The sequence below is a fragment of the Zootoca vivipara genome, chromosome 10 (genome assembly GCF_963506605.1).
Source record: "Zootoca vivipara chromosome 10, rZooViv1.1, whole genome shotgun sequence".
Taxonomy (NCBI): domain Eukaryota; kingdom Metazoa; phylum Chordata; class Lepidosauria; order Squamata; family Lacertidae; genus Zootoca; species Zootoca vivipara.
This window is the reverse complement of record NC_083285.1, coordinates 50,742,110-50,755,291: the sequence shown is the minus strand read 5'-3', so window position 1 is coordinate 50,755,291 and position 13,182 is coordinate 50,742,110. Positions and strand designations below refer to the sequence as shown.

At 49.1% G+C, this 13,182-nt stretch overlaps 1 protein-coding gene across 10 annotated transcripts in view; it reads left to right on the top strand.

Annotated features, from left to right (window-relative positions):
• The window catches only part of LOC118091309 (cystine/glutamate transporter-like), a 43,329-nt gene extending 30,147 nt beyond the window's left edge, over positions 1–13,182 (top strand). For all 10 annotated transcript variants that reach the window (XM_035128155.2, XM_035128156.2, XM_060279926.1 and 7 more), the window contains 4 exons: positions 14–110; positions 1,164–1,313; positions 3,792–3,966; positions 11,171–13,182. In XM_035128155.2, the coding sequence (XP_034984046.2) occupies positions 14–110; positions 1,164–1,313; positions 3,792–3,966; positions 11,171–11,235 (487 nt within the window). In that variant the 3' untranslated portion in view covers positions 11,236–13,182. The remainder of the gene's footprint in view (positions 1–13; positions 111–1,163; positions 1,314–3,791; positions 3,967–11,170) is intronic.

The following is a 13,182-nucleotide window of genomic DNA, read 5'->3' as shown; positions in this document are numbered from 1 at the left end:
TTTCTCCTTCTAGGACCTTGTTTGTGGCTTCAAGAGAAGGGCAATGGCCTCCCCTCTTCTCCATGATCCATATTCAAAGACATACACCCCTACCAGCAGTCATGTTGATGGTAAGAATATGGGTTGACTCCATCCTAGTCATTCTTAGAGTAGACCCACTGAAATGCTGGGTTTGATATCCCGCTTTATCACTACCTGAAGGAGTCTCAAAGCGGCTAACATTCTCCTTTCCCTTCCTCCCCCACAACAAACACTCTGTGAGGTGAGTGAGGCTGAGAGATTTCAGAGAAGTGTGACTAGCCCAAGGTTACCCAGCAGGGACCCAGGTGGCACTGTGGGTTAAACCACAGAGTCTAGGGCTTGCTGATCAGAAGGTCGGCAGTTTGAATCCCTGCAACGGGGTGAGCTCCCGTTGCTCAGTCCCAGCTCCTGCCCACCTAGCAGTTCGAAAGCACATCAAAGTGCAAGTAGATAAATAGGGACCGCTCCGGCGGGAAGGTAAACGACGTTTTTGTGCGCTGCTCTGGTTCGCCAGAAGCAGCTTTGTCATGCTGGCCACATGACCCGGAAGCTGTCTGCGGACAAACGCCGGCTCCCTCGGCCTATAGAGCGAGATGAGCGCCGCAACCCCAGAGTTGGACACGACTGGACCTGATGGTCAGGGGCCCCTTTACCTTTACCTTTACCCAGTAGCTGCATTTGGAGGAGCGGAGACGCGAACCCGGTTCCCCAGATTATGAGTCTACTGCTCTTAACCACTGCACCACACTGGCTCTTAAGATACCCATGAGTAATTTAAGGACTGTCGGTCTCAATGGGCCTACTCTAAAAGGCTGGGTACACATTACTGGCTTAAAATGCAGCCAGGTCATTCTTTTTCTCAATTCAGATTGAAGCTTGTTTTGGGGGGCAGGGCGCAGTGTTTCCTAAGAAACTACAGGATATGGATTCTGGCTAACGTTTTGTGCACGCTGCTTCCCAAACCAGGAGTGGAAGCACACTGGGTGCACAGAAAACGGGAGTGTGTGCAGAAACTTGCAGTCCAGCAACATCTGAAAGGCCACAAATTCCCCATACCTGTTCTAGGTCTTCAGCTACGTCTGTGTGTTAAATCTGAGATGGTGGTTTACTCAATCTATTTCACCTACTTTTGCACCCCTCAGTTCCCTTTGGTCACAGCCATGATCTGTGTGGGAGATATCTACCACCTGCTGAACTTCTTCAGCTTCTCCCGGTGGCTCTTCATAGGATTAGCCACCCTTGGGCTGATAGTTCACCGCTGCCGACATCCTGAGATCACAAGCCCATTCAAGGTAAGGGTTTGCTAGCCTGTTTTCTCCCATGACTCTCTTTTGCTCCTTATTTAGACCAGGTATGTACTTGGACCCAGCTCTCTGTGCTAATAAGTAAGAGTAAGTAGTTAAGAGCTGGAGCTGTGAGCCAAGTGATCGCTGGTTCAGATCCCACCTCAGAGTATGCCCAACAAATATAACACCCATCAACAAATGACCAGAAACAGGGTTAAGTGGTTAAGGCTGTTGGACTAGGACCCTGAAGACCTATTTAAAGGTAGGTAGCCATGTTGGTCTGACGTAGTTGAAACAAAATTAAAATAGTCCTTCCATTAGAGACCAACTAAGTTTGTCATTGGTTGGTCTCTAAGGTGCTATTGGAAGGAATTTTTTTCATTTTGTTCAACCCTCCCACTCAGACATTTTAAAATATCGTGCTCCATATTTCAAAGAAATCTCTTGGCAGTGCAGGCACCCCCAAACTGCAGCCCTCCAGATGTTTTGGCCTACAACTCCCATGATCCCTAGCTAACAAGACCAGTGGTCGGGGAGGATGGGAATTGTAGTCCAAAACATCTGGAGGGCCGAAGTTTGGGGATGCCTGGTTTAGAGCATCATAGGCATCTCTGAGCTGTTTACAGCATCTTGTGATCTCCAGCCAGGCACACTCCCTCTCAGTCTGACTGGGGGTTGTTGTGAGGGAGGGGGGCAGAGTAGGGATGGAAAGATCTGCCAATTTTGCATCTCTCAGTTTCTCATTTCTCCATTATTAAATTTAGTTTTCTATGTTCTGCAGTAATTTGCATTTTTTTAAAAAACAAAACCTCATGAAAATTCTTAGCATTTTAGGGCAATTTTCTCCTAAGAAGCCCATTTTTAGATGCACTTTTTCCTAATGTACACATTGTTGCAAGTTCTTTCCCATAATATAATGGATTTTTGTATGTCATTTCCCCCAATGTCTTCATTTAATGCGCACACTCCCCCGATATGTCCTTTTTTTTGTACACATTATTCGGAGAAAGTGTGAATTTGAGAGATTCTGCTTTAAATGCATACCGAACTGAATTTCTCCTCCGCCCCTAGGGAGGAGAGCTATGTATGCAAATAAACAACAAACATGAATTGCTTGTTTGCTTAGAGAAGAAATATTCGCCCTACTTCCAAAGTGTCCCAGGTTGGCTTTTCATTATCGTTCTTTGGGTGACCAGATGTGAAAAGAGAACAGGACTCCTGTACCTTTAATAGCTGTATGTATAGAAAAAGAAATGTCAGCAGGTGTCGCTTGCAAGAGAATCCACACCAGCTGAAGTTCCATCTTCTACGTCACTATTAAAGGTGCAAGAGCCCAGGATTCCCTTTTTCACCCAGCTACCTTATTTTCCATATTCAGGAATAACATGCTCTTGGTATGTCTTCATAGCCACTACCAAAGAGCACTTCGGAAATGCGGGGTAATGCTTTGCTGATTCTTTTAGCCGCTCACAAAACTGGGAAGGGGAAAAAACACCAAGAAGAAACAATACAAATTAAATTCGAGAAGACCAGTGCTTATAATATGTACATCTACTGCCGCCTTGTGGACATAAGCCAGAACCCTTATTTCCACACCTTTTAAAGCAAAAGAATGCTTGCATGTCTCATTCATATGGTAAGGTTACCCGATTTTTTTCAACGAATCTGGGGACACTTTTCAACTTCCTACTAAATAGATGGATTTTGTCAGGGGACTGATTTGTAAATCCGGGGACTGTCCCCGGGAAACGGGGACATTTGGTAACCTTATCATATGGAGCTTTTCTTCTCAAAACTTGGGTGCACAGATTAAGTACATGCAGCTCCTGTGCCCATCTGGAAATAATAAGATTCCTTATGTAGGATCCGAGGATGTGCATGGCAGAGGAGCGGAATTGTAAGCTTAAACTCCCAATTACCTTGTTTTCCTCTCAAAGATATCCCTGTAGAACTTGGGACTTGGACCACACATTGTGTAGGGAAAGCTCTCATTTGGTGTGTTAGATTTTCAACCCACCCAAAGAAACATTTTAATTAGAGTTCTAACAATTACATTCAGTCCTTTGTCATGGGTCAAAGGCCTTTTATTTGCACTGCAAATACCTCCAGGTATTAGGGTTGCCAGACTCAATAGAGGACAGGACTTCTGTGCCTTTAATTGCCCTGCTCTCTTTTGAGTCTGGAAACCTTAAAGAGAAACCAGCAGACCCTTTGCTTGGAAATTAAACAAAGGGTCTGCTGGTTTCTCTTTAAGGTTTCCAGACTCAAAAGAGAGCAGGGCAATTAAAGGCACAGAAGTCCTGTCCTCTATTGAGTCTGGCAACCCTACCAGGTATATGCGTCTTTCTCTAGGAGCTTTCATTTTCCTCCAGTCCTTTTGCTTCTCAAATGTTTAGAAGTGAGATCCACCTGCAAACGTCCTCAGCCTTTCGGGGCCCACTTGTAAAAGTAACTCCACTTTTGAAACTCTTGTCTCCTTTCCAGGTTCCGCTCTTCGTTCCTGTTTCTTTTACAATCATTTGCCTTTTCACTGTGGCGATGTCTTTCTACTCGGACCCAGTAAATATCAGCATTGGCTGTGCCATGGTTTTAAGCGGGTTTCCCGTTTACTATTTGCTCATCCACAGGCCAATGCCAAAGTGTTGCGGCACCACATTCTGTGAGTAGAAACTGCTGGGTAATTTTGAATGATCATATTCAGTATGGTATTCTTTAAAGATCGCTGCATAGCCAGAGCTTGATCTGGCTGTTGAGAGCTGTATTCCCTCAGGAATCAGGGGGAGATTTATTATTGGCTGGTTATCGATGCAGCATAAAGAAAAGAATAAAACTACAAAACTATCAGTAAGAACCAGTTACAAACAGATATTTAAAACATTCAAAAATAATTTAAACCAACGATAAGCTAAAAGCAGATAAAAACACACATCAACATTGTATATATGGGTCTTGGCTAGACAAAAAATGTCAATCAGCAGGGAGTTCCAATGTGTGGGTACTGACACACTGAAAGATGTGTCCTTACAAATGCGAAATGAGTATTATGGGGTACCCCTAACAGCTCCTGTTGTGTTTCCAATTGCTTATTATGGAATGGGAAAAAATCCAGTGCTTAAAAAAATGTCAGTGGGGAAGGCATGGCTGCCGTGGTGTGTTTAATTTGCAGCTTCATTAATTATATTTTTGAGCTTTTTCAAATTACCTAGAAAATGCTCTGCTTTGGGGGTTTGTTTGTTGTTGTTGTTTTTACAATGAAATCAATATTTTGAGTTCCTTTGATCAAAGGGGAATTAAAAGAAGCCCAAAGGGAAATGTTAACTTGGGAGGGGGATGAGGAAAAACAAAGAGGAGCACCTTGTCCAAGCAATTGAGATTCCAGCTACAAGCCATATGCCAACTTCTAGAGAGGGAGAAATGGAATTGCGAACTTACCGTCCAATATTATGGGGCCATTTCCAAGTAGCCCTGTTCTGAGCAATCAAATAATTATATTAATAATGATGCTAGAGCATCCATAAAGTACTTCTGAGACCAATTGCAGTCATTAACAGTCATCAACAGGTTTACCACTCCTATCAGCCCATCACCCATTCTGTCACAGTGGCCGGAGTGGACTACTTCAGAGTAACGACGCTACGCAGCTCTGCATTTTATTCTTTTATTGGTGCTGCGTATTTACAGTGCTCAAGTCATTGCTATTTACACGGAGCGATGTTGTCAGTCGGTTTCAGAACCTCCTAATGGCTTTTGGCGCGTCTTTCTCCAACACAAAAGCTTTGGCAGACCCATCCTCTTGCCCCTCCTCTTCCTGCGTAATTCTGGAGTTGGAGGGATGGGTCTTCCCCCCTTGCTTGCCCCTTCCTGTCCCACCTGGGACCCTGGCTCCTCTACCTTGCCTGAGCCTCGGACACGACTTCCTGCTTCCCCACTGGAATCGGAACTCTCCCTGCTTTCCCCTTTGCTCGGGGACGGGCTTGAACTCAGGAGGGGAGGGACTTCGCGATATCCCCTGTCCCTCACATCCACCCCCCTCCCAAGCTCTCCTTCACCCCTCCCCAGGCCCCCCCCATGTGTCGGTGACGACTGGAAGCCTAAGAACTCAGTGCTCTCCGAGCCCGTTGGTGTGAATACCTCCCCCCAGTCCTGCGAGCCCCCCCCTTCCGCCTGGGCGGACGGGAATCCCAAAAAGTCCGTGGCGTCAGAGCTGGTGGGGGTAAAAACGTTCTGCCAATCTGCTCCTTCCTCTGACTGGGTGGATCTCGGTGACACCCATACCTCATCCTCTGATTCCTCAAACTCCGCTTCCCAGCGCCATGGTGAGCTGCTCTCCCGTGCCTCCTCCTCCTCCCCCTCCCTTTCCATGTGCCAGGGCTTGGGTCTGTGGGGAAAGAGGGCGTGAAATTCTTCCACCAAGAATTCCTCCTGTATCTGAGTGGCTGGGACCCATTCATTCTGGGACTGTGGAGCATCCTCCCATGCCATGAGGTACTCCAGTCCCCCCACCCCCCACCTTGAATCCAGGATGGCCGTGGCCTCATTAAGTTGCTCCCTGCCTTCCCTCTCCCCCCCTCCCTCGGGGGTTTGTTCGCCGTCTCGGAGCCTGCTGCTTTCCCTGTACGGCGACAGCAGCGATCTATGAAACACTGGATGCACCCTCATGTCCTCTGGCAGTGCCAGCCTGTATGCCACCGGGTTTACCTGTTGCGTGACCGTGAAGGGGCCCAGCCTTTTGGGTGCCAGCTTTTTGCACCTCCCTCTGGTGGGAAGGCCCTCCGAGGACAACCACACCTTGTCCCCCACCCTGATGACCTCCCCTTGTCGCCTGTGGCGATCTGCCCCCTTTTTGTACGCTTCCTTGGCCCTCTCCAAGTGTTCTCTGAGCTGCTGGTGCACCGTCTCCAGTTCCTCTGCCCAATCCTCAGCCTGTGGGCCCTCCTCCTCCTCCTCCTCCCTCTCCCTCTCTGGGAAAGATCTGAGGTCGCGCCCGTAATTGGCCTTAAAGGGCGACACCCCTGTGGAGACGTGCACTGCATTGTTGTAGGCAAATTCTGCTAGTGGCAAGCGATCCACCCAGTCCGTTTGCCGCTGGCTGACGTAGCATCTCAGGTACTGCTGCAGAATGGCGTTGACCCTCTCCGCTTGTCCGTTGGTCTGCGGGTGTCTAGCCGTCGACAAGCTGACCTCCACCTGCAGGAGGTTCATGAGCCGCCGCCAGAACCTGGAAACAAATTGGCGGCCACGATCCGAAATAACCCTTAAAGGTAATCCATGCAGTCTGAAAATGTGATCAACAAACAGTTTGGCTGTCTCTTCTGCCGAGACTGCCCTGGCACACGGTATAAAGTGACACATTTTGGACATAAGGTCCACCACCACCAACACTGCAGTCTTACCCCTGGACGAAGGCAGATCTGTGATGAAGTCCATGGACACCACTTCCCACGGCCTGTGTGGTGTGGCTAAGGGCTCCAGCAACCCTGGTGGCGCTGCTCTGACCACCTTCGCCCGCTGGCAGGTGGTACAGCCCCTTACATAGTCTCGAACATCTTCCCGCACCCCTGGCCACCAGAAGTGTCTCATGACTAGGTGAGCGGTTTTGTCCCTTCCAAAATGCCCCGCTGTAGGGTTGTCGTGCATCTGCTTGAGGACCGTACGTCGAAGCTGGGTGGTGGGTAGGTACAGCGCACCCTTGTAGAAAAGCAGCCCTCTGCGTTCTGCAAAGTCTTTTGCCTGCTCCCTCCCCCCTCTCAGTTCTCTGAAGATGCGGTTGGCAAATTCATCCGCTGCCGTCAGTGCTGTGAGTTCTGCCTCGCTCACCACAGCTGCTCCGCAGGACCATGCCGACGGGGGGAAAATGTGCCTTGGGGCTGGTGGCGCCTCCTCCTCCATGTACTCTGGCTTGCGGGAGAGGGCATCCGCCCTGACATTCTGCTCCCCCGGGATGTAGTGGATGGAGAAGTTGAAGTTCGAGAAGAACTCTGCCCACCGTATCTGCCGCTGGTTGAGCACCCTGGCAGTTCTCCAGAACTCCAGGTTCTTGTGGTCTGTGCACACCTGGATGGGGTGCTTCGCGCCCACCAGGAAGTGTCGCCAGTGCTGGAACGCAGCGTAGATCGCAAGAAGTTCCCTATCAAACACTGTGTAGTTGCGTTCAGGCTGTGTCAGCTTCCTGGAGAAGAAGGCACAGGGTCTCCACTCCCTGTTGGCGTCCAGTTGCAACAAAATTGCGCCCACAGCTTTTTCAGAAGCATCTGTCTCAATGCGTAGGGGCGCGTCCTGCACCACATGGAACAGGTTTTGGTCTGAGGCGAACACTCTCTTGAGGCTTTCGAACGCTGCTTGCGCCTCTGGTGTCCACTTGAACTTCTGCTTGCCTCTCAGGCAGTCCGTGATGGGAGCCGTAACGCGAGAGAAGTTCTTGATGAACTTCCTGTAGAAGTTAGCGAAGCCTAGTAGGCGTTGGGCATCTTTGCGCGTCCTGGGGCTGTGCCAGTCCAGGATGGCCTGCACCTTGTCCTTGTCCATCGCCAGCCCCTTGTCTGACAGCTTGTAGCCCAGGAAGTCCACCTCTTTGGTGTGAAACTTGCACTTCTCCAGCTTCACATACAGGTGGTTCTCCTTCAGGCGTTGCAACACCTCTCTGACATCTTTCACATGCTGCACTGGGTCATTCGAGTAGATAAGGATGTCATCTAGGAAGACCAAGCATTTCCTGAAGAGGAGGGACCCCAGGACGTGGTGCATGAAGGCCTGGAAGCATGCTGAGCCCCCTTGCAAACCGAAGGGCATCACCAGATATTCAAAAGAGCCCAGAGGCGTGAACATCGTGGTTTTCCATTCATCTCCTTCCCGGATCCTGATCAAGTTGTACGCCCCCCTTAGGTCCAGCTTGGTGAAAATCTTGCCCCTGCGTGCCGCTGTCAGGAGATCATCCACTCTGGGCATGGGGAAAGCCACGGGCTCTGTCACCGAATTCAGCCGTCTAAAGTCCACCACAAGACGGCGCTGTTGCGTGTCTTTCTTGTCCACCCAGAAGACCGGGCTGCCCCCTGCTGCCTTGCTTTCCCTTATGAACCCCCGCTTGAGGTTCTTGTCGATGAAAGCGCGCAGATCCTCCAGCTCCTGGTCTGACATGGCGTACAGCTTGGCTGGGGGTATCGTCGCCCCTGGCACCAGGTTGATCTGGCAGTCAAAAGGCCTGTGCGGGGGTAGGTGGTCGGACTCCGCTTCGCTGAAGACCTCCTGCAGGTCCCAGTACTGCTTGGGTATTGCCTCACCCCCTTTGATATGCATGGTGGCCACCGTGGCTATCGGAGGCCCCTCCCCTGGTTGGTGCTGCATGCAATGTTCCAGACAAAAGTCTGACCCAAACGTGATGCACCTCTGGTGCCAACTGATGGAGGGGTCGTGGCGCGCCAGCCAGCTCATGCCCAAGACGATGGGGGGGTCTGAGATGGTGGTGACGTTGAACGCCAGTGTCTCTGAGTGCCTTCCCACCGTCATTCTCATGGGGGGGGTTTGATGTGTGATGGCCCCTCCCAGCAGCTCCCTGCCGTCAATGGTTGCTACGTGCAGAGGAAAATCCAACTGCAAAAGCTGGATTTGGTGCTCTTCTGCAAAGCTTCTCGAGAAGAAGTTGGCGGACGCCCCACTGTCAATTAAGGCGAGGACCGTCAGGGGATAGCCATTTGGGAGCGTTAGCGTCACTTCTAGAACCACTCCTGCTCTGGGAGGGGTGGGCTGGCTCTGCACCTCTCTGTGCGGGTGGGCGGGCTGGGGCTGTTGTCTGCTGACTGTGCCTGGCTGCTGCCCCTTGTCTCCTGCAGCCAGGCTTTCCCGTTTCCCTGCTGTGGTGCTGCGTCAGTGGGGGAGGGCACCACCGTTCCCGCCTTTCCTTGCCACTCCCTGCGATGTGGGCAGTCTCTGACGAGATGCTGGGGTGAGTTGCAGAGAAAGCAATTCCCGCCCCTTCCCTCCTTGCGTCTTGGCGCCGCTGGGGTTTGAAAAGCCCGCGCGCGCGCGCTATCAATCTGCATGGGCTCCTGGTCCTGGCTGGCTCCAGGCGTGGCCTGAAAGGGTTGTTGAGGGAGTGGCTTCTCCTGCGACCGTGGGAACCAAGCCCGCTTTGCGCGCGTCGCTTGCTTGTCGTTCCACCGGGATTCCTGCCTCACCCCCACCGCCAGAGCTGCTTTGCTCAGCTGATCCATAGTACTGGGCTTTGGACCTCTCGAGAGTTCATCCTTCACCTCCTCGCTCAAACCCAAGTAAAACGCAGCTTGCATGGGAGGCGAATCCAAAACCCACCCCAGTCTGTGCACCAGCATGGTGAATTTCGCCCAATATGCGCGAACTGTCATATTTCCTTGGCGTAAATTATGCAGTTCCTCCTTAGTCTGGTCCAAATGACTATCGGACGAATACATCGTCCTCAAACCTTCTAGAAATTGTTGGACATTTTTCATGCAAGGATTCTTGGTTGCGATTAATGGTCTTAGCCACTCCCTGGCTGCTCCGGTGAGATGTTCCACAATAAACGCTACTCTGTGCTCATCATCGGGGAACTCATTCTGGTGCAGCTCAAGAGCATACACGATCTCAGTCTCAAAGCCCTGAAACTCCTTCGGGTCTCCATTGAACTTGCTTACAAGGGTCCCTGCTCTCCTTCCTGGCAGCACTTGGACTTGGGGAGCCCCTCCCGCCTTGTTTTTCTCTGCATCCAGCTTGTTTTGGAGGTCTACCGCCACCGCCCTTAAATGCTGCTCTTTTTCCTGGAGCTCTCTCACCTGTTCCGCAAGTTGTAGCCGGTCGTCCTGGACCTTCTTAGTCTCCTCTTTAGCTGCCTTCAATTCTCCCTGCGCCTGCAGCGACAGCTGTTGCAGTTCTAGCTGGGCTTGCTCAGCGATCTGCCGCCACTTCTCCGCCTCGGACACGCTCATCCCGGCAACTCCGAAGTAGCCCAAAAATGATTAGGAGGTTGCTGTCACAGTGGCCGGAGTGGACTACTTCAGAGTAACGACGCTACGCAGCTCTGCATTTTATTCTTTTATTGGTGCTGCGTATTTACAGTGCTCAAGTCATTGCTATTTACACGGAGCGATGTTGTCAGTCGGTTTCAGAACCTCCTAATGGCTTTTGGCGCGTCTTTCTCCAACACAAAAGCTTTGGCAGACCCATCCTCTTGCCCCTCCTCTTCCTGCGTAATTCTGGAGTTGGAGGGATGGGTCTTCCCCCCTTGCTTGCCCCTTCCTGTCCCACCTGGGACCCTGGCTCCTCTACCTTGCCTGAGCCTCGGACACGACTTCCTGCTTCCCCACTGGAATCGGAACTCTCCCTGCTTTCCCCTTTGCTCGGGGACGGGCTTGAACTCAGGAGGGGAGGGACTTCGCGATATCCCCTGTCCCTCACACATTCCCATCACCCCCACCCTCTGACTATACCTAAGGGTCTGGTGGCTTCTGTTTCAGTGTATCTGACAAAGCGTGCATGCACACGAAAGCTCATACCAAAATAAAAACTTAGTTGGTCTTTAAGGTGCTACTGAAGGATTTTTTATTTATTTTGGTACTTCTGAGAGTTTAACATGTTTACATGTATTATGTCCTTGTAATCCTTACAATAACTTCTTAAGATAAGTCAGTATTAATATCCACATGTTGCAGATAGAGGGCTGAGGAAGGGGTTCAGGTCTGTCCATATTTAATTTGTGCCATTTTTGCTTCTTCTTCTTTTGTAACCCTAATTCCATCCCGTTCTGTTTCCACATTATTTTTTTCCAATTTTGGAGGAAACATAATTTGTACTTTAGAAACACCAGAATATGAAATACTCTTGCCCTTATACATCTTAACCCCTTACTATTACAGATTCTCTTACACTGAAGCTTCAGATCCTCTTGAAGGTGGTGCAACAAGAAATCAGGACTTACTGAGAAGCATAACGAGAGCTGGAGGGGTGAACCAGAAGCCTGTACTTCAAAGCTCTGATTTCTCGGTGACTTCTCCTAGCTTACATTTATTGCCACCCTCACAACATGGAGCATGCCTGCATTGGAGCATCTTCTGCTTCCAGTTTGGTGTTTTCATACCAGATGGAGAGTTCCTGAAAAATCAAAGGCACAGGAAACCCTGTGTAGAGGAGTCACACCTTTGACTGTGCAAGCAACAGCCCACGTGCATCCTGATATTGTCCTCATCTGCCATTCAGATGGGCACGAGAGCATCCGGTCCTTGAATAAAGACTCCTAGGTCCATCTGTCTGAATGCATACACAATCCCTAAATGCTGGCTGTGTAGAGGCAATAGCTATTTGTAGATGTTGAAGTGGTACTGCAGAGCTGTTAGTCATCAAGGTACCCAGGCTCATTTTTTAAAAAGTTTGATTTGAGCAGTGTACCTTTACCAATGATGGCTTTTGATGTGCTCCAAGATGGAAATAAGCCTCGCTGAAAAAGACGTGTGTGTAATTATAACAGGCATCTTTAGAATGGTAAAGAAGCCCTCCCCAAATCTGAAACTTCTGATTTTCTTTTGGGATTTTTTAATATTAAAAAACACACGTTATTACTGTTATTATTAATAGTGTGTAAAAGGACGGACACATATAATTCCAAGTGGTCACATAGCCTGTTGCAAAGTGGGAGGGGGGAATTTCCTTTTTGTGAAATGGACTAAACCAGATGCAGCTTTCAAGCAGCCAATTTCACACCTCTTTTGAAGTTCATAGTACTGGTAGAATTAAGAATATGGATATGATTATATTCTCACAGGTGATGCTTACTGCCTTCAGTTATCCTTGCTAATGTTTGATCAAGTCTAGTGCCATCACACCAGTTAGGGGGCATTACCCCCATTGATCCTGAGAAATAATAATTTGTGCATGGTGCATATCTTTGCAAGATGGACTGAGAGCACGCTGTAAATGACACATGCTTGTGTATTAACCAATAACGATAACATTAGCTTTGCAACACAGAATGCAACTTGAGAGGGTCACAAACCAAAACCCTGGATTCAGCACCTGCAAGCATGAAAAATCAAAATCAGGTCAAATATAACACAGTCTGTACTTGGATCCATGTAAAAAGGGTGGGGGGGGGAGGCTAAATAATGTATGTTTCAATTCATGTGATACACTTATTTTATTGTTACAGGTAGGTAGCCGTGTTGGTCTGACATAGTTGAAACAAAATAAAAAATTCCTTCCAGCAGCACCTTAAAGACCAACTAAGTTTTTATTTTGGTATGAGCTTTCGTGTGCATGCACACGAAAAGCATTTTATTGTCTTTAACATCCTTATCTCTTCTGCAACTATCCTGCCAAAAATTTGCTCCTCTTTGTGCTTGCTAGCAGCCATGGAAGGAAGGCCTCCAAGGAAAGAAAGCCACCAATGGGAGCTTTCTTTCTTTCTTTCTTTCTTTCTTTCTTTCTTTCTTTCTTTCTTTCTTTCTTTCTTTCTTTCATAAGAAGTCTTCAGAACTTTTGAAGCAGATTTTGAGGGTGCCCCGGGGTGTGTGGGAGGTTGTGGGAGGGAAAGGAAGATCCAATCCCATTGCAGTAGTGGAGGCATCTTCTGTTTGTGCACTGGATACAGCCCAGGTCACTTCCAGATGACCTTTTCATTGGGCATTTAATTCTTATTTGTTTGCACAAAGTTTGCAGGGAGATCAGACAGTGTTGGCTATTTATTGCGCATTCATTCTGATTTGTGTGTGGGGAGGTTAGACAACACTGAATCAAGCAAATGTTATCCCTAGAGCATTTCCCCATCACATTCCTTATTGCAAAAAGTCTGATTTTGGGTGGGTTGGGGAGTGAGTTTGATGCCCAAGAGCACCAAATAAGTTCTAACTGTGCAGCCTGAATTATCTGGTAGTGA